Below are 21,881 nucleotides of genomic sequence, written 5' to 3'. Positions count from 1 at the left end.
TCAAAGAGGGGTTTCAGTGGCAGCTAAGGACATGTCATTCATTTACTGTATAAAAAGCTCCAGGTTTATAAAACTCGATTGGCCCATTGTTTCCACACTTCAAAAGCCAACCGCAAGAATTTTAAAAGGAATACCTAAGCTATAATAGACTCTAACAGAAGCACGGCGCATTATGAATTATGGGGGCAATTGGTGATGCCAGGATGAGAAGCAGACACACAGGTGCACTGGAGAGCGTTTTCCATGAGGAAGGGATGCTCAAGTACTGATGAAGGGGTGGAATTCCTGGACCTCAGCTGTCACCTTTCTGGTTTCCACATCTCAAGTGGCAGAGAGGGCCACTGCATGCGTGGTATATGAAACGCCTGTGGGTAGCAAGGGCCATTCCTCTAGAACAGGACCAGTGCTGGATGGGACTGTGAGGAGGAGAGAGCTTGTCACTGAAGCTCATACTTTGTTCTGTCCTGGGTCCTAGGTTTCCTCACAGCTGGTGTAGTGTCCTCCAGGTGTCTGTACCACCCCTTACAGCATCCTACACTGACCTAGCCCTGAGAGTCCTGGGTTCTTTCACCAAAGTTAACAAGCAAGGGGGATATTCTCTCAAAGAGCTTTAAAAAAAATTCTGAGTATCTAATCTCTATTGGTCAAAAGTCAGGCACTTTGACAGGAGTACAGGCATTACTGGTGGGGAAGGGTAGACGCAGAGACCTCTCTCAGACACCCTTCTCATCATGATAGTTGACCTTTCTGTAAAACCTATTCTGCCTAGAGGGCTAACACTCAAGACCCCCAGAGGCTGTTTTGGGACCTTCTTTGAAGCCCATATGATTCTCCCTAAAATCAGGAACACACTCTGAGAGCCAGATTTTGATTCCTGACAGACTTGAAACTGCTACCATGACAGGATTTAATTCACAAGCAGGAAGAATGTGCATCCGTGTGTCTTTCCATGTGCCTTTCATTTGGTTTCCAATGAAGTTCTGCAGTCGGAGCCAGATGGCTTGTTTCCAGGTTAAGGCGTGAGAAAATTCTGTGTCTGTGGATTTGACTCATCTTTCAAATCAAGTGTGATTGTTGAAACTGGGATACAAATTTTCCAACTGCTTTATAAACTCTAAGGATTTTGGTCCTTTTGTTCTATCATACTTAATATTTGGGATATTAATTAAAAAATAACTAATGCCAGTGTAAACATGCTTTAGATACATAGGTCTATAAAATATTGCACATAAATATAAAAATTTGTTCAGCATTTCTTCATAGCAATTTTTCATCATTATAAAAGGATACAAAATTGTGCAGACTAACTGAATTTGGCTGGTCAATTTTACTTCAAAAATAACATTATTACATGATTATGATTATTTACAAGAGTTTTAAATATCAAGATGGTTAAATTCAAGATGGTGGGAAGATAGCTTAAATAAAGATTACTTTCCAAAGTTATGTAATATAAAGATTAACAGTAAAAATGAATAGTAAAGTTGGAGCAGGCAATTCTAAAGAAAATCCACTTTCTAGGTTCATCGCACATTTGCATAACATTATATTCCCTTCCTATTTATGTTTAACATGTTTTATCTGTGTTTGCAAGTTTGAGATACAGTAGAGAAAATAGATATTTGATCCCAAACTAAATATTGGTGTTGCTTTTTAAAGATACTAAAAATACTGTGTTTACTGATGTGTTACATTGCTTTTTTTTTACTAACAGACCTCAGAAATTTTACCATTACTTTGAAACACAATACCAGGTGGAGAGTATCTGTATATTTATGCTTTGTCAATTAAGTCAATGGAAAGATTATGTTTTTAATAAAGGGAAATTTAAATGCAACTTTGTGTAAAGCTAAATTAAGCAAATGAGAGTCTTTGGAAAGTAGAATTAATTTTAGGAAGAAGACAGCAAGGTATTAAGTGAAACTGTATCCTAATACCGATTTGCTGTTCCTTAACCCATGTGTTGATTTATCTGCACAAATTGCTTATCTTAGTAGAAAAATTTAGTGAATGATTTGAAAACTAGCTAAGCAAAACTTAACTTCCAAATCTTCTAGATGACCAGAATATCAGCCTAGAGAAATGGAATATAAATAAATAAATTGCTATCCTCACAAGATTATCTTTGTCATTTCAAAAGTACTTTCACATTAAGTACTACCAACATATGTTTGTCTCCCTGAGCCATAGCATCAGTTAGAAATGTTTCTTTCCCATAGGGAGGTGTCAAATATTCCTTTGGGTACAGTAGTGTTGGAAGGTTTGGTCCTAGTTCACCCCCTAAGTTCTGTAGTAATTCAGACATTTTGTCTTTCTGGCTTAAGTTGCATTTACCTGGAAAGCAAGCTCAGTTTCCAGACCCATTTCAAAGTGTCTGCCAAACACAGGATGACAAAAGCGAGAGAAATCTGCCACAACTGCTGATGGTTCTTAGAGCGTGGAGGACATTTCCTTTTTCAAATGGGCCTCTGGGCCCATGGCAACTTTTCCAAAGCATGGTGTAGATGAGGTCCTATTTTCCAGGGCTCTTGTATTTCCTAGGTCACAGGAAAGGGCCAGGAAGATCTTTCTTTAATCCTACTGTCCTTTCTTTTCTTTGAACTGGACCAGGGTTTGAGTTTTTAGGTTTTTGGTTTTCCTTTTCATGCCTCGGGGGTTTTCTCATTTGTCAGTTGTTCCGTGTCAGTCATATCATCTTTAGGGGGTCTTGCTCTGTCAAAGAATCCACACTATGGAAAAAGAGAACAGGTTATAAATCAAGTCATCCTCATACTAAAATTTTTTGCTTTATATATTTTCTAAAGAACTTGGAGCTCTGTGAATAGAAACTATAGAATTCTCTATATTCAGAGGTGAAAACAGTGTGTTCTTTACCTGCAGAGAGGAATTCATAGCATAGGAATGTTGTGATAGTGGGAGAATGCCCGTTTTTTACAGACTACTTGACTTTGTATAGTGTCCTGAGAATACACGAATGGCCCAAGGAGTCCCTTTTTGCTTTCCTGCCTGTTTTCTGTAGCAGTAGGCATGCTAACTGTTGACCAGGGAAGCGGGTTCTCTGTGTACTGGAGGCACCCTTAGGAATGGTTAGAGTAGGATGAGAAGAGATGGTTGCATATTCCTCTGCCCTTGATGGAACATGTAGTATATAGAGAGGAGAAACCTAGATTTCTCATTTATTTCAATCTCAGAACACCTTGTTGAATATCCAGATTAGCCAGCAACTCAAGTAGGTTGATTCTGGAATCTCTTCTCTTGAATTTCAAGTTGATATTTGGTATAGGAGAATGTATCTTTTCCTAGAAACTTTGCCACTTGGCTATTGCAGGGAGAGTCTTCTTTATTGCAGCTGATGTTGGAAGCCTAATTCACTGGGCTGGCTTACAGTTATTGAGTCCAGCTTTTGTTGATAGGACTGGGACTATATTCTGTCGATTGGCACATACTGCTATCATTTACAGAAACAGAGTTACTATAACTAACAATAACAGACATTCATTTCTAAATAACATAAAAGTCTATTTCTATGATTTCATAGTACACTATGTAAGCTTAAGAGGGCACAAAATAGCTGATAATGATTGAGAAAGTCATTATTTAACCCACAAGTCAGTTTTCTCAATTTATTAAGCATACCACATATTATGTTAAGCTAAAAATAAGCTCTGATTTTGCAGAACCACAATAATAGTGGTTAACTAAGATGTGACTTGATTAATTACTTTTATAGTCATGTAATTGTGACATTGTTTCTATTTTGCAACTGAAAGCTTTGTAAAACTTGGCAGTTGTGTTGGTTTGGAGCCAGAAACTAATTCCTATCGTAGCCTTCTAGAACAAATGTTAGCAAAACACATGAAAGAGTAAGCGAAGGCTTCCTGATGGAAATAGTCTAAATTGGCAAGGTTAAAAAAAAAATTCCAAGGATATTATAACAAAATGATCTATTTGGCTTAAATAGAGTCGACATTTAAAAAAATCAGAATTGATATATGTTAATTGCATTTATATAATTTTATAAAGAAAACTCTCAAAGGATTGATGATAGAACCACATCAATAAAAAAAAATAAGTATCCACAGTAACATTGTCACTCCAAGCACAAGGAAAGACCACAGGTCTTAGTTAATAATGGCTAAATATCTATATATTTATTTACAAGAAATCTCTAAATAAAAATAACGTTAAACTCCCTCAGTCTTCTTAAGTGTCAGCTACATAAATATACTAAGTTTGCCAAAGCAAACAAAATTCAATGTTCTTTTACATTGTTAAAAGTTCTCAAATGGTGCCTCTAGTGTTGTCTTTTTAAATTTCTGGGTATACGCCCCTCTGTGGCCTTTCTACTCAAAAAAGAAAAGAAAGTAAATAAACTTACCTTCCATAAAGCTAAGGTCAAAATGGCCAGAACCAGTAATCCAAGAAGTATTGCTAATATTATTACCCATAATGGGATTGAGAAGGAAACATTTGGGGTTGCCCAAATAACTGATGTCTTGATCTGAAATAGAAAATGAAGCAAATGAGCTCCAATTTGGAAACTACTGGATGAAATAAAGCAGTAATTACCAAAATAATATTGGGGACAGTTCCTATAGGATCCATATAATAATCAGAATCATCCCATAATTACGTTCCATATCCTATGCAAGTGTTCAGAATTGCCAAATTCACTAACAGGTGGTTTACAGTAAGGTAGGTAACCATACATCTCAGTCTTCCCTTCTCCTGATTTACCTAATTAATATCTTAAGGCACCTCTTCCACTTCATGTTAAACACAGAAAACAGTCCTAGTTTTGTAAGTAAAAAATAAAACCTAAACAAGTTGAAATAGGGTCATAAACTGATCGAAGTTTTAAGGTTATATTTAAATAAGTTAAAATAAAATAAAACACTAGTTCAGTTCTTCGGGCATAGAAGCCACATTTCACTCACTAACTACATGTAGTTACCATATTTGATTGAGAAGCTTCAGATTATTTTGTATATTCTCATATAAGGTGTGGTTTGCTGCATTACCCAAGCCCAGCTTCATAAGAGTCTTTCATTAAGAAGTAGTTCCAAAGCTGAAGATGGGGTATACTTACTTTTTTTTTAATTAATTAAATTTTTTTCTTACATTGTTGTAGTCCCTTGGGATATATTTAAACTAAAGGTTTACTTTAAGATAGGGGCTTGTAATTTCATGGGGTGTTCAATAAATATTATTTGAAATAAATGAAAAATTCCTTCTATAAATAGTACTTTAAAAAAGAAGGGTAACATTGAATAACTGTTGCCCTTAAAATTTAGGAAGAAAAATTTAATTGTATGCCAATTAATCCACAAACTGTTTTACTTCCATAGCTCTTTTGAAGGAATAGTGTAAGATCTTAACAATTCACTTGTTGTTAAAACTATCTGCAATTTTAGGAAGTGGGATCCATAAATTTTAAGTGGTTTAGATGTTCTTAAAGTGATGTTAAGTAGAGAACATTTAATCTTACCTTCACCGTGTTATAAATCTTCTTGTTTTTTATTAAGGTAGAAAGACCATAAATAAATTTTAATATGCCTACATCTTAATATTGACATTTATGATATGGTTTTGTATATTTTGACAAAATACCAAGGTAGAAGGGAAAAGCCCCCTTGTAATTGCAAAGTGTAATTAATGTTGACATCTGTATTTATGTATTGCAAAATCTTGTATAAACATACTTCAGTGGGGTCACAAGAATGTTTTAAATAAATGTACCAAGACACCCTACCTATAATGCCATTTAGAACAAAATAACAACACAAAGTTAACCAGTTGAACACACATCTTAAAAGCATTTAAATAACCCCTTATCAGGGTCCTTATCAAGTAGTCCTTCTCAAGTTTGGGCTCCAATTGTTTAATATAAAAATTCTGCTTTAAAGCCCTAAGTTCTCCTAATAATTCTGAACACCAAACGGATTCACAGCTTACGGATGGGGTTCTTAAATTAGAATTTTCATGTAGTATTTATGATAACTACCTTTGGGGTCATAATAGATAGCAATCTTTTCTAAATGTAAATTAGGGAATTCGACTTGGCATTAAGGGGATGCCAAGTTCATTGGTAACCAAAAAAAAAAAATGCTTAAATAGCTGAATAATTTCTTTTCTACCATGTTGTAATGATTCGGTGTTGTAACCATTTCCTCACCTCTGGACATGACAAGTGTCTTGTCACATGAGGAGCTTATTTTTTGTAAACACAGACACTCCGCAAGGAGCAGAATGGGATTTCTATTTTCTTTACTATGTGAAGTTTATATAGACCTCAAGAAATGACTGATTTACAACCATGGTGAAAAGGGAGCCCCAACAGACTAATCATCCCACACAGGGGCCTAGGAAAACAAGCAAACATTATTGAGTTTCTTTACAAAAGAAGGAATGGACAATTTCCTAATGTCAGAGTATAGATTGGAATTTTGATGATTCTCAAACTACCTATTCCAACTATTTTACCACTTTCAAGTAATTCCCTTCTGCTGAACTCTTTTCGAGATAAGAAGGACAAGATTTTTGAGAAGATCTTGCTATTGAAAAAAATTCTGCCAACTGCAAGCACACGAAGTTCCTTCACACGAAGCCACCGAAAAATTGTTTTCCAGAAACAACTTTCTCCTGGCAAGATTAATCAAGGATTATGGGGAGACCTAGAAACACCACCATTTCTAAATGTTTTTCTAATAACCTTTACATAAATCATGTGGTAAATCACCTCCATCAGATAACAAGACTTTAAAAAATGCAGGAACGACGGTGGTGGGGGTGGAGAGGCGTGCATTTGATCACTTTGTGCCTCTTTTGAGATGAGTTGAGAACAGCAGGCTGTCACCTGTGGCCAGCACAGAAAGATGCAGCAGTGCCGATGGAATGGACTGTGACATGTGTTTCTGTTAGGGAACATATGCTGAGAGAAAACAAAAGAGCCCAGATTTATCTCCCTTAGAGCTACAAGCCTTTGAACCTCTTTGGATGAACACTCTATATTAAAAACCTTTGCCAAAGCCTCTGTTTTTTAGGTTGAACATAAATCCAAACTATAGCAGACATCTTGTGAGAGAAAGAGAGCTCAGGAGGTAAATGAGGAAAGATGTGGCAGTCCTTGCTTTAAAATGCCACCAAAGTTTATAGACATAGTTTGTGCAAATCTATTGGCCAGTTTCGGCCTACATTTGGGGAAGGTTATAAACATTTACTCGGACTGGAGGCTTACCTTGTGCCAGGTACAATGCTAAGGCTTTCGAGACATAATTTTATTAACTTTCTTAACAGGTGAATATGGGGAATATGGTAAGTGTCTCAGTGAAGTTGAATGACTTTCTGCAGGTCCCCTAATGAGAGTGGGGTGCAGCCAGGAAGACCTATATTAAAAGTTGTGGATTTTCCTCTACCCTGCCTCTGCGCTGGAGTTCTCAGGAATGGTTCCAATGCTGAGTCCTCACTTCTAGTGCTTATAAAGCACAATGCCAGGGCCCCATCCTGGGCCTACTCCACCTAGCAACTTGAGTGAGGTCTTAGCACATGTGTGTCTGTAAAATCATCTGCAAAGATGATCCTTTTGCACACTTGGGGCTGAAAATTGCTAATCAATGGATTAACTGAATCTACTAAAAGTAGATTAAGCTAGACAGATTATATATTACATTTATACTTGTAATATTTAATTATATTAAATAATTATATTAAATATTGTGATGAGAAATCACAATAGCAGAGGCTTATATACCGCCCAAAGCAGAGCTTCTCAACTTTTGTTGTGCATGTGCTGCCCAGATGATTTTGATAAAATGCAGATTCTTTGACTCAGCTGGTCTGGGGGGGAGGCCAAAAATGATATAATTACAAAGAGGTATTGGTCATGCCCTACAATTTTTTGGGTATAAATTTATATTGAACTTTTACAAATTTGATCCAATGACACTAAGAGATTTCTAGCCTGGAATAAGAAAATAGGGATCTGAAGATGGAAACTTTTCTCAAATCAATGCAATCACTTAAATCTACCTCAAGCTGAACAATGGTTAGAAAATTACAATTTCAGTGAAATTTTTGTGCCTATATATATGTTTAAAAGATACTCACTGCTATGTTTCCTTCTGGGAGTTTTGCTGGCTGATCTCTATAAGGCATCTTCTTAACTTGAAAGGATACCAGGGATGCAAGAGAATAGGGATCATTTTTTCTCTGAAAGTAAAAACAGTTATTTATATACTCCATGTAAATCTTTTAAAAATTATGCTGGAAAAAAATTTATACTGGCAGTCACACAATTGTTTTCAGTGTTTTCCATTTTCAAAATAAAATTTCTTTTTCCCTTTCTTTTATTTTTACCCCATCATTTACCCATCCATCCATTCATCCAACAATCCATCCTCCAAATAAGATATACAGATGGCAATAGGCACATGAAAAAAATACTCATCAGGGAAATACAAATCAAAAAACACAGTGAGATACCACCACCTACTTGTGATAATGTCCCATATAAAAAAGATCAGAAACAAGTGTTGGCAAGGGTTTGGAGAAAAAAGAAACAGTACACTATTGGTAGAAATGTTTACTGGTCCAAACTCTATGGAAGTTTCTGAAAGTTCCAGTATGGAGGGTTCTGAAAGCATTAAAAATAGGTCTACCATATGATCCAGCAATCCCTCTCCTAGGCATTTAAAGCAAAAACTCTTAATTCGAAGGTATATATGCATTCCTATGTTCATTGAGTCATTATTTACAATAGCCAAGCTATGGAAACAAGTGTTTCCATAACAACACATGAGTGGATAAAGAAGATGCAGTATATACATACAAGGAAATACTACTCAGCTATAAAGAAAGATGAAATTGTGCCATGTGTGGCAACATGGATGGCATAGGAAGGGATTATGCTAAGCAAAATAAGTTAGACAAAGAAATACCAGATGATTTCACTGATATGTGGAATGTGAAAAACAAATCAAAGGAACAATCAAACCAAACCAAAACAAAACAAACCCATGGACTCTGACAGTAGAACTGAGGTTATGGGAGGAAAGAGCAAAGGATGGATGGTATCCAATGAACTGTGGTGGAGGATTATTTGTATTTTGGTGGTGGATGTGGTGTGGCAACATTCATTTGAAAAGGTGTGAACCTGTACTCCCAAAACATACACAGTGCTGTAAACTGTTGCCTCTAAAGAAAAGAAAAAGAAAAAGAAGGGTCTTCTAGTCTTTCAGTTGGAAAATGCAATTTTTTAAATCTTTTTTTCGCAGATGATCTAGACAGCCAAGGAATGGGAATTGTGATCTATTAAGAGTATGGTAGCCTGAGTCAATGCCACAAATACACCAGTACTGTTATTATAGGTCAAAGATATGGCACTGGCAAGAATTTAATGCATGTAAACAATTTTTTGCAGAGTCATATTATTGATTGCAAGTTCAAAATTGAGTGCTTCATATGTTTTATATCACAACTATATTATTCTTAGATTAAAAAGTCTCCTCTTCCTCATAGCAACCTATTCGTGTAATAGTAATCACTGTCTTATTGTTGGTGATTTAGGGTAGAAAAAGCAGCTGGAGTTACTATCCCTTGACAATGTCTTGGAGCTTCAACTTGAGGAAGGTAGTTATTAAATCTCAGAAAATACTCTTTCCTCTGTCAGTGATGACTTGCTTAAACTGTGCTTTGCAGGCTCCGTTATGTACTTTCCACAATAATTTGCTTATGATTGAGATGCTAATAAAAGTTACAGGGTTGGTAGCAAATAGAGAAAAGAGTGAGGCTTCTGGGCTGGTTTCATACCTAGTGTGGTTGGTGGCATCATAAAGTCTACCACTCCCACCGTCCCACTGCTTCATTCCTCATCAAAACTATTTTTAACCACATATCCATCTTATCTAGTCCATGTTTAAATACTCAACATTTACCAGAAACAAACACTTGTGAGAAGATAAAACCTGAGCAATTACTGGTAAAACTCGAAGCTGAAAAGAAGGTTTTTGTTGGAAGTAGAGCTCACAGAACAGGGAATTGTTTAGGATTAACCTCAATAAAATCTTTTTCCTGAACAGGGTGCATGTTCACCATGTGGACAGAAACAAACACAGTGTAGCAAATCATGTCAGCCAAGGTTTGGAAACTTTTATCCTGGATTAGGATGGAAAAAATTGTTTACCACTTTACAGGTTTCATGAAGAATCTATTAAAGACCTTATCTATCTATATCTATCTATAGCTATAGACTGGAATGAGCAGGAACTATGTTTGAAGTGCAGAGATTTGGGATGTGGGTGTGTGTAGATATGCAATGATGTGAGACTCTGTCCCTTATCTTTGGAAATGGCACTTCGCTCTGATAGGATGTCCATGCAGATTGTCATGGTCTGACTCTACTGGTACTAAATATTTATTGTTTGGAAAGTCCATTATTGCTATTGACTTCTTCCAGTCTCATTGGATCTTCTTAACAGGAAAATGAAGATGCCATTTTCAGTCTGCTGGAATAGAGCATCATACAAATAATGAGACATGACGTCTAAAGTAACCATTTTCCCCTTGATGTCCCTTGTCATCATGATTGAGGTCCTGCTTCATTGGAACACCCTTTTCATTTCAGTAGCGTGTGATGTCTGCCCATAGGAGGAATGTAGGTTCTCTTTTGGCCTGTGTGGGCTAACTAAAGTCTTAGATAAGGTGTAACAGCCCCACAGCAGAGTGATTCTGAGCAGATTGATGAAATGCAAATGGTACTGGAGGTAGTGCCTGGTGCAGAGTTGATACTCCACAAACATTCACTGAGTAAATGAATAAATAATGATTGAACTAAAAGAGAACAAGAATCAAATAAATTGTGCACTGCAGTTTTCCATAAGTCACTTGTCCAAAACCAGGGGTATTCTGTCACCTGGAGACACTGACAATATTGGAGACATTTTTGGTTGTCACACTGGGGTGTCAGTTGCCACTGGTATCTAGTGGGTGGAGGCCAGGGATGCTGCTAAATATTCTACAGTGCACAGGACAACCCCCACACCAAAGAGCTAGATGGTCCAAAATAGTAATAGTGCTAAGGTAGAAGAATTCTACCTCAGATTAAAAAAATAAAAGGGGGCTTCACAACCATCTCTTAAAAAACAACTTTAATTTCCCTACTGCTTATTTGAGAAACAAAAATAAGATTTGTGAGCATATTTTGAATGGTAGCAAACATGAAAATCTAGAGCTATAAAATTCTATATTTATTAGCAGAGCTCAAGAAAATTTTACCATTTGATTTTCTTTGGTACACTGAACCAGATGAGCAAGAATGTATATCTTGGTAGGGGTTTAATTTGGCTTCCCTACCAAATCTTTCTAAAACAATAAGGTCGGGGACAGGAGGGGAGGGATTGGGGTCAGAATGGGGGGGTTGCAATTGTAAGGGGAATATAAAAATAAAATAAAAAAAATAAAAAATAAAACAGTAAGGTCACAGCACAGTAGTATAATTTAAAGAGTGCTTTCTAAAGGGAAAATTTCATCTCCTTAGTATAAAAGAAATTTTAAACCTTTGAAATGCACAGTCAATGGAGTTATCTATGGGATTCCATGATGCAGATAAAACAGAGCAGTGAGGAATGTACTAAGCACACGTATCAGGAACTTTATTGAGATGCTCTCCTGGCTAGAGTCCAAGCTGTGGGATCACTAAGCCAGTGGAACTTTCTAAGGCAATCTCCATTTCCCCTTATAAATTGACTTCTATTTTTACTTTATTGGGCATATGGCTTGAATTGTGTTCCTGTACTCACCCACACTTCATTGACTAATGTTTGCTGAGGAACTGCTAGGTGCTGGGTATAAAAAAAGCAGAGAGCTAAACAGCATTGTTTGAATCTAAGTTAACATATGAAGGTCATAGATATTCATTTTATTTAAATTGTCTTCCTTAAATATACATACATATATATATATACATTTAGACTTAGGATATTTAAATTGCCTCATATGTATAGTATTATATATGATGATATAATATGCAATTATATTAATGCATTTACTTATGTTATATAAATACAATTAATTATTTGTAACATTATATATAATATATGATATAGACTTTGGTAAGGACAATAAAAATAGCCCAAGTATAATGCAATATTATCCAATCATAAGAAAGAAGGAAATGTGGCTGGAAATTGAGAGCACTATGCTAAACGAAATCAGTCAGATAAAGAAAGACAAATGTTGCGTGATCTTACTTATATGTGGAATCTCAAAAAGCCAAACTGAGGAATAGAAAATAGAACGATTGTTACCAGAGGCTGGGCGAGTTAGAGGGGGCTAGGGGAGATGTTGGTCAAAGGGCATAAACTTCCAGCTATAAGATCAATAAGTTTTGGGGATCTAATGTATAGCATAGTGAGTATGATTAACAATACTGTACTATAAACTTGAAAGTTAAGAGAATAGATATTAAAAGTTATTAGCACACACAAAAAAAGGTAACTATGTGAGAGGATGAAGTTATTTAACCTAATTGTATAATGATTTCTCAATATATACATTTGTCTAATCATCACACTGTGTATTTTAAAATTACATGTTATATGTTAATAATATCTCAATAAAATTGGAAAGAAATTATTGTCACCTGGTAAGAAAGATGACCATTGGATCTTGGCTCAACTCCTCCACAGAAATTTCTTTTTAAAATTTAAAAGATATTTAGATTAAAAAATGTTAAAATTTTAGTTCAATTTAAAATTTAAAAATTTTTTAAATGAAAAAATTGCAAATTAAAGCCTCTTTTAACAATAAAAAATTAAAACATTTTAGAACCCTTAAAAATTTTTTTCTCTGAGCTTTTGAGTAAAGGTTCCCTGGAGAGGTATGTATGTACACCAATATTTTTATTACCTGGAGAAATGTCTTAGCCCATAGCCGGGACTGGACTTTCAGGACTGCACTTTCTCCTCCTTCTAGTCGTCCCACCACACAGGAGATCTGCAAGCACTCAATATTTGTACAGTTCTGAAAAAAAAAAAAAAACCAGCTGTAGTAGCAAATTGTATATTTAAATCATGATAGAGAACCAAACTTTTTATTGATATTTTGTTTCCTCAGTTGTCACCACCTCATCCATAAAATATTAATTTGAATAAAGAATAAGTACATGGAAAAAGCCAAGAAAAAAAGTACAGCTCAGTGGTAATAATGCATCAACTTCAATGGTTGTAGAGCGAAAATGGAACATAAAACAACATAAAATCAAAGCTCTTTTCTAAGGACTTTGAACAACCTTCCTGCAGTCTCAATTGCATTGTTCTGTTTCATTTTCTCAGAACTCCAGGAAGGTATTTCTTAAGGCATTCATAACACAAGAACTTGGACTAAGCAGGTCCTAAAAAGGCTTCAGATCAAGGTCCCTGAGTCTGTATTATCTGCAAGATGCCATATTAATAAGCCTTTGACAAACAGTGAGTGTTAGGGTGATAAACAGGCTCTGCTGCTGTGAGTTCCATTTATTAAGCAGGTTTTTTTATTAACCAGTTTCTAGAGTTGCCAACTTATAATGGGTAGCTTTTTAAAATATGAGGTGCATGTTCTTGAAAAGTGCTCATTATCATGACGTTCTACCTATCAAATTGTATTTTCTGATTGGATCTTAGAATGGAAGTAAAAGGACACCTCACAATTCATTTTCACTGTGCCATGTGTAGAATGGTACTTCTGGAATTGTACTCCACTGATTTGAATTTAGCATCTGGGCTATGCTTTATTCATTTTTCATATCTCAAGCACTGGACACTGGCCTATAGTTGCTCAGTAAAGATCAGTTTACTCAATGTTATGTGAAGTAATTAAGTGAGGCAATTCAATTTAATGAAATTGCTAAACCACAGAATCTGATGAATGTGTTATCAGGAAAACCTTTTTAAGGAACTGTGGAATTCTCTAAAAACAAAACAATTTGGAATGTATATGTGATAAATTCCAGTATGGCCAGAGTTTGACATTATGTTCCCAAGGACAGTGGTTGGGCTGGCTGATTCTACTAGAATTGGGTACTGACTTATTTGGAGTTTTGTGTCTATAGTAGGAGCAGGAGCCCTTAAAGTTCTGCAGTTCGTCACCTTTGAGGTTCTCATGTTTATGTAATGCCATTATCGATATACTCTTCATGTCCTATCCTCTAGAGGCAAAAGAATCAGAGGAGGTAATTCTTGTAAACTCCGTGGAATGGTAATCCAGTTAGCTAGACTTGTTGGAGAATCTTGAGGAAGGTGACTTTTGGAAAGAATCATAAAGAATGAGAATTACCTAATGTATGGGATGGTGGAGACATGGTTCCCTTATATAAGACCAATGCATGTTCAGAAAAAGAGAGAAAAGTGTATCTGGGTATAATGTGGAAGAGGGAAGTGAGATGTGAAAAAGAGAAAATCTAGGTGGTAAAGAATCTTCCTGTTTGTGCTAGGGAGTTTAGATTTTATTCAAAAGGTCCTGGGAGCCTCTGAAGCATTTTAAACCAGGGATATGATCGGGCTTATATTTTAAGGCACAGGATGAATGTGAGGAAGGAAAAGAAAGAGGAGATTGGGAGGCAAGGAGGGTGTTAAGAGTCTATTTCAAAAGTCCAAGCAATAAATGAGAAAGCCCTGAATCCAGGTCTTGGAAATGGAAGACGAAGATGAATTTGAGAGTAGTTTAGGAAGTGGAATAGACACTTGGTGACTAATGGGAGGTAGGGGTGAAGAAGAGCATGGGTATAGAGTACTCTTTGACTTGGGAAACTGGCGGATGGGTACTGGCATTACTGAGATGGGAAATTCTAGAGCAGAAGGTTTTGGAAGTCATGGAAACACAGTATTAGGCATGTTGGAACGGAGATGATTATTGTACATCCAGATCAACAAATACATCCGCTCAGCAAACACAGTGAGACTTTCAAGGGCTAAGATGCCAGGAGGCACACCTCAGAATGACTGGATCATGCAAAAAACTTCCATGAAAGAGCAAAAAACAATAGAGAGAAGAGGTGGGCCAAGGATAAATCCTGAGGTTCAGGAGCATGTAAGGATGCGCAGAAGACAAATCCACAAAAAATGCTGAGGGGCAGGCCAAAAGTTAGGAAGACAACCAGGAGAGAATGTTTTCAGGGAAGCTGAGGAATGCTATTGTTTCAGGAAGTAGCCAATAGTATCAAATGTTAAAGAGGGTTAGAAAGATAAGGTTTCTGTAAGCTGAGCACTGAGGAGGTGGGGTGATAACTACCAAAGCAGCAGGGGCCCAAGATGAGAAAAGCAAGGAAAGTTTTAGGCAGAGGAGAAATTATATTTCAGTGTTACAGATAGACATTTTTTTCTATGCAAATTAGAAATTATGATCCCAACACAGGATGTTGGCATTTTGCTCTTTAAAATTCCTAATCAGTAATGTGATTCAGTAAGTTGTTTTTAACTAAACAAAATCTGTAGGAGGTCTTATTTAGCTTTTGATTTTAGAATAAACTTTGCATAATCACTTTCTCTCCAGAATTGTTTTGACTTGAGGACATGGGGAGGTGTAGGATTTGCAATTTTGAACCAATAAGAAAGAGAATAAAATATGAGTTAACAAAATCAGATATGGAAATCAGGATTGCCTTGCTCTCATCTGCAAGTAATAAATTTCAATGATACTCAGAAGTTAAAAATGAACTGCCTTTAAAAAATCCTTAATGAGAAAAAAGTAGAGGGAAAAAAACTTTACAGCACAAGAGCAGATAATTTTCAAAAGAGTTTTAGTTATTAATCTCTACTACCTCCGTGGACTCTTGAGACATATGCTGAAGTGGACACAGAAAAACATATTTTAACCTTGATTTTCCAAATTGTTAATCCTCCATAAATTTGGATAATTGGTTTTCCAGAGGGGTTCCCATTGGTCCTGCATATTAGAATTCTATAGATGTCAATCATTGTTTTCTCTTGTTCTTATTAGAAGCATTTTAGAAACAATATGTGGAATTGTTAATTTATTCTAAAGTGAATAGCATGTTACTTCCCTACTCTTACATTAAAAAAATATTACAGGGTCATAAAAATTTATAGGGACTTCAACCACAATTTGCCAACTGACACAGCCTTTTGCCATGTAATTTCAACTGCTTGATCATAAACATTCCTCTCTTGATTTAATTTTGACCAATTAAATTAGACTTGCTCCTTTTACTTTTCTGTCCATCTCCATCTTTGAAAATTTTTATATTGGCAGCCTCAGTCAAAAATGAATGTCAGAGAACGTTTAAGACCTGTTTTTTGAAAACCATTTTTTTTAAAGTTAGCATTCACACTGGAACAAGTGAAATTTGAATTAAAAATTCTGACTCCTGACTGGTGTTTATAGTTTTGTTAAAGGCTGACTCAGCTCAGCCTAGATCTACCTCAGAACCTGAACACACCATTCTTGTTCTTGCCGACAGACCGAGGACTCTGAGAACCAGGGCAATGCCACCTGTACAAGGCCCCACGGCTTGGGCAGTGCTTGTCCAGGCCCATTGCAAACTCTTACCGCTGAGTCTGCAGATGAGCTGATGGAATCTTTACATTCTTGAAATGAACTAAAGGTCACACTTTCTGTTTTCATCATTATTTCTCTAATGTGGCCTGCATGGCAGCTTTAGAAGAATGAAAATGTTATATTGCGATTGTTCCTTTGTGCCCACAGAAACACTGCTTTCCTTTCTCACAATATGTCCTGCCAAAAAACATCAGGCATATCTGCGCATTGGAGAAGACTGTAAAACAACACTTGAAGTTAAAAACATGTGTATTTGGGAATTCTGTCCAATCCAATTCTTCCCCTTAGCTAGATGCACACTGAGATAACGCACCAGAATTTTTGTGGGGCTCTGTCTTTGGGGCTCCGGCATAGGGACATCTCTCTTCCTGATAAGATGAGGGATGGTCGAGTTTCGCAAAAAGGCACTGAGCTCAGGGGTGTCCTCTGGGGGAGCGGCAGGCTGCAAACAGAAAACGAGAGATATCACATACAATTATACTAACTCTTGATACCTTTTCCTTAGCCTTGAACTCCAGGCAGTATTTTTCCTGCCACTGAATTTGATCTACATGAGACTACAGACATGTTGTCATATATCAGCAGCATGTTCAACAGCAAAATTCACTGCACTGACCAGGAACGAGTCTTTTTATTCCCCAAATATAGGACTTCATGAAGGATGAGGAATGCATTCCTGGAAAGTTTATCTTGTAAGGATAAGATTTAAAGCAGAAGAGCGTCCCCATCAGGATAGAAGGCATGGGGGTGACTACTTGTTACCTTCCTCTCACATTTTACCTTGTAATTGGTTAAACTCATTAAAGGAGAAGCATTCTGTGTGGGGGGAGATGGATTGGAGGTGGCAAAAAGCGAGGTGCTGATGGTGGGCAAACAGTTTGGTGAGATCGAAGAGCTGACATCAGACATCAGGGTCTGAGCCCCACACCCCTGCAGCTGTAAGAAGCACCCTCAGGAGAAAATCTTGTTCTAGTGAAAATGACATTTCCAAAGCCCACTGCTTCAACCCTGCTGTGGTGGACCTTGTTTTCAGGTCTGAGTTTGCCTTGTAAATGTTCTAGAACTTACAATTTTATCTCAGGCCCCAGGCTGGGTATATCTGATGACTAAATAAATATTTTGAAAGTTCCAAGAAAACACACATATTATCCCATGAACATTCTTTATTTTAGATGAACTGAAGAGAGAAGCCTAACTGTCCGCAAACCCTCTCCACCCCCAGCACATCTTCTTTTCTAGCTTCTCTTTGTAGTCAGAGGGACAATAACAGTATCTTGTCTCTGTAGAATGAAGAAAAGATATTCTTATACTGCAGATTAGTGTGTACCTCAGAAGATGAAATGATAGAGCTCAGAATGTGCTAAGAACCTGGAAAAAATGTACCAAACAAAGAGAAAGACAGAATCCAGCCTCCTTAGCACGACTGACATGCAAGCCCTGTGGGTGCTGGCTTCAGCTTGCTTCTCCAGGCTCATTTCTCACCAGGACCCCTGGAATCCTGTTTTCCTGTGTGCAGAACTGCTGTCCCCTGTTTCATGCTCCAGGCTGGTTCCCTGGGTCTCCGGGGGGGGGGGGGGTATCACATTATAGCTCTTCTCCCCATCAGTGCCTAACCAGCTCTATTGCCTGTTCACTGGTCTGAGTTGTCCAAAAAGAAGATGCAAAATAAAAGGCACAGTCACATGTAACACCCCAGGAAATATCAAAACAGGGAGAGGAAGAAGATCCAACAAGTATAACTAAGATGGGGGGGAAACCATGCAAAATAAGGGAGTAAAAAATAAGTCAAAAACCTGCAGAAAAGTAAACAAGAGCTGAATGTGTCACTTAAGAGTTTATAGGTGTCCTTTTCTGAGCAGAGGATTTGTACAGGTGAAAATTGAACTGTGGATGCTAAAGAGTGAATAGGTTTGGATAAATGGATAATTGTTTGAAAAAGTATGAAATTAAATCCTAATTTTAGTCTCAGATAGACTAATTCCCAGGGGCTCAGGGATGAGATGTAGCCTCATCCCACGCAAAGTAAAAAAGCTCCAAAACCAAAACAAAATAAAACACGAATTTTAAAGTAGTCATTTACAATAGACAAAGGGTATTAATATAAAACTTTATGGGCACATACAGGTTATAGATAAAATAAATTAATGGCATTTATACAAAGACTCCTGTACAGTTTTTTAAAATGATGATGTAGAGCTGCAGAGTAATTTCAAAAGATTCAAGATCTTAGTAAGGGAAAAGGACAGGGAACTAAGTAAAATATATAATAAGATTTTTTTGAATAAAAATGGATTTATCCTTCCCTTGTATAGCTAGAAACAGAAAAAAAATTCTAGAGAAATAGTGATCTAAGAGTTACAGTGAAGGAGATTTAATGATATTAAGGAATTTTGATAGTTTCTTTTTAGATATGATAATGACATGGATTTTTAAAGAGTATGCTTAATTACTGGTAATACACAATGAAATATTTATATATATAAAATGTGAATGCATAAATAGAAAATGTGACAGTAAAAATGGGTGGTGATATTAATAGAAATTTAAATTTTTCTTCTTTCTATTTTTACACATTTCCTGATATATTCTCATGATGGATATTTAACATTTTAAAATACAAAACCCAACCCTGGTATTTTATAATCATAATCAGAGTAAAAGAGGAATAAAAAGTACAAATAGCAAGTACAGCTTGGCTGAAAATGGAAGGGGAAAGAAACCATTCAGTGGAGGAGGATGCAGAGCCAAATTATTAAATTATTATTTTAAATATAGAGGAAATTTAAATAAGTTGATAGGATCTAAGAAAGGAAATAGTGGGAAAGAAGTTTCCTATATAATATAAGGAAATGGGGGGGAGGTACTTGATGTAGAAAGTTAAATTTGGAACTGGAGGAAGAACTCTCCTTTTTCTGAAAGTGCTGGAAAAGAGCTGAGATTGAGGGAGAGATGATTAAAAGGTGTGTGTAATATACTTATGCCAGGGCCTGGCACAGTGAGAAGCACTGCAAGCTGAAGAGTTGCTCAAGGATACTAAGTGATGGAGAATATACTAGAAAAGGCATGAAAGCAAGAGATTAAAACTTGAGCTTAAACCCAAATGCCCAAAAATAGACGACTGGATCAAGAAAATGTGGTACATATAAACAATGGAATATTACTCAGCAATCAAAAAAGATAAACTCATGCAATTTGCAGCAAATGGATGGAGCTGGAAGGGATCACGCTCAGTGAAATAAGTCAGAAAGAAAAAGAAAAATACCAAATGGGCTCACTCATAGCAGGAATTTAGAAAACCTAAATAAGGGACCAGGAAAAAAGCCTAATTATAATAAAGTAAAAATCAAAATCAACAAGCAACTATATAAACCAGAGACACACGACAGGGGTGGGGGGAGAAGGGAGTAGGATCAAAACAAGGGGGGTGGAAATTGTATGGGGACTATAACCAATATGATAATGCATACATTGTGCAAAAATGAAAAATGATTAAAAAATATATATATTAAATAAAAAAATGGAAAAAAACTTGAGTTTAGATGAAAAAAATGTGCAAATCTCTAAGATTCCCTAATATATTTTCTTTCATATTCTCTCTCATTTTTTTTTACATATATCATGCATAATTTTGTTTATAGATCACTGGGAGATAAGTTACAGAGTTAACTCTAGGTACCCAAACTATAGAGAGGACATGTTGGAAGGAATGAGTTTATCCCAAGTTACAGGAGGAGGAGGTGGAGAGGGTAGAGGGGGAGGAGAAAAAACAGTCGCCCGAAGAGAAGAAAATGCTTCAACTTTCTTTTATGGTTTCACTGGACACAGTTAGTATATAAATAAAGAACACATCCCCCTGTGGTGGCCCCTGGTATATCATCATTCACAATTATTTGTAAGTGGTCTTTTAGTAAAACACTGGACTTAACTCTGAAGGCGAGAATGAAGGACTCACATGGCAAGGGATGATCAATGACTTTTAGTAATGCTGTTTAACAAAACAGGGATGCCACTGCCACGCTGCAGTCTGAAAGTCTTCAAAAGGTTTGCAGGACCTTTGTTCTCAAGTGGAATGACAGAAATAATTTTAAACGAAAAGAGAGAATCAGAAGAAAACCAAAAACAAGGAAGAAATTATCCAGGAAATGGAAACAACAGTGGAAACGGTTAAAGCCTATTTTCTCAATGAATGTTTCAAACCTCTTTCACCACTGATCATGAACCCAAGGTTGTGGCTTTCTTTAGTCGGAAGCCACAGAGGCGAGGGAGCCTCAGCTGCCATTAAAGCAGCCACTCAGTTCAGTGTCCGCTTCGCTAAGTGCTGTGAGAAGTTGGTGACACTAAAGTAGAAGTAAAGTGGTGAAGAAGTAAAGTAGAAGACACGTCAGGATCTTCTTCAGAACAAATAGGAAAATTGTTCCTTTCTGCAGTAAGGAAACAATTGTTAGTAAGTGTGGATCTTTCCCCAGCTGCTACTCACATTTTGACCTCAACAGGAGTTTTCTATTTTCATAACTTCATCAAACTCTCTATTCTGGTATAGGTTTGAATTTATGGATTAAAGGGATACAGTGTAGCTGGAATGTACAACAAAATTGGAAATGCAGCTTCTGAAGAAAAGGATTGGGTAACATAGGATTAAAATAAGATTGAACCCAAACAAATCCAACACATACTGGTTTTCTTGTTGTTTGTGATTTGTTTGCAATTTGTTTGGATTTCACGTACTCCTATTGCACAAGAGATGATGGACTTCTCTCATGTAATCTTTCTTTATAATTACATTGAAGTAGAGACAATCCCAGGGTATCTGTCTACAGTATAATTTTCCTTAAGACATAAATGTTAAGGATTTGTTGGGAGACAAAGAAAAACCCAACACCTCATTTTTTTTAAAACATGAAAGTTCATGCAATCCGTAGCTAAAAGAATCAATTCACTTCATTGGTGATTTTGAGGCTCTACTTAGTTGGTGGACATGTACTTTTACGTTTTAAAATATGAAAATCGGGCCTCCCCGGTGGCGCAGCGGTTGAACACTGGGTTGCGAAGCTGCCTGCAGCCTCTGCAGTGCTGGTTTGATCCCCGGCTGCTCCCCGGCCACTGGAGGAGGGTCCTACATGGTGCGCAGACCTCTCCTGCCGCCCGCTGCTCTCCTCAGCAGTGTATTTTGTCAGTCTGCCTATTCTGCTCCCCGCTCTGGCTCTGGTGAATTCTCTCACCCTCCCGCGCTTCTGACTGTACCCAGTGCTTGTATAAATAAATAAATAAATCTTTAAAAAATAAAATATGAAAATCTGAAGCTCCACTTAAAGAGACATTGATTCTGAAGAAAA

At 36.7% G+C, this 21,881-nt stretch overlaps 1 protein-coding gene across 3 annotated transcripts in view; it reads right to left on the bottom strand.

Annotated features, from left to right (window-relative positions):
- Positions 1-2,642: 2,642 nt before the first annotated feature.
- Positions 2,643-21,881, bottom strand: part of ITGA8 (integrin subunit alpha 8) — a gene marked incomplete at its 3' end in the record, with an annotated part of 135,727 nt that continues 116,488 nt past the window's right edge. For 2 of the 3 annotated variants that reach the window (XM_084253882.1, XM_084253881.1), the window contains 5 exons: positions 16,862-16,990; positions 12,904-13,017; positions 8,107-8,208; positions 4,379-4,501; positions 2,643-2,729 (listed from right to left, as the gene is read on the bottom strand). In XM_084253882.1, coding sequence (XP_084110008.1) covers positions 2,643-2,729; positions 4,379-4,501; positions 8,107-8,208; positions 12,904-13,017; positions 16,862-16,990 — 555 coding nt within the window. Of the gene's footprint in view, positions 2,730-4,378; positions 4,502-8,106; positions 8,209-12,825; positions 13,018-16,861; positions 16,991-21,881 lie in introns of all 3 variants that reach the window. The other variant, XM_084253880.1, reaches the window with a different exon arrangement.

Source organism: Talpa europaea, assembly GCF_964194135.1.
Source record: "Talpa europaea genome assembly, chromosome: 14".
NCBI classification, from domain to species: domain Eukaryota; kingdom Metazoa; phylum Chordata; class Mammalia; order Eulipotyphla; family Talpidae; genus Talpa; species Talpa europaea.
The sequence above is the reverse complement of the archived record's forward strand: the minus strand, read 5'-3'. Positions and strand labels throughout refer to the sequence as shown.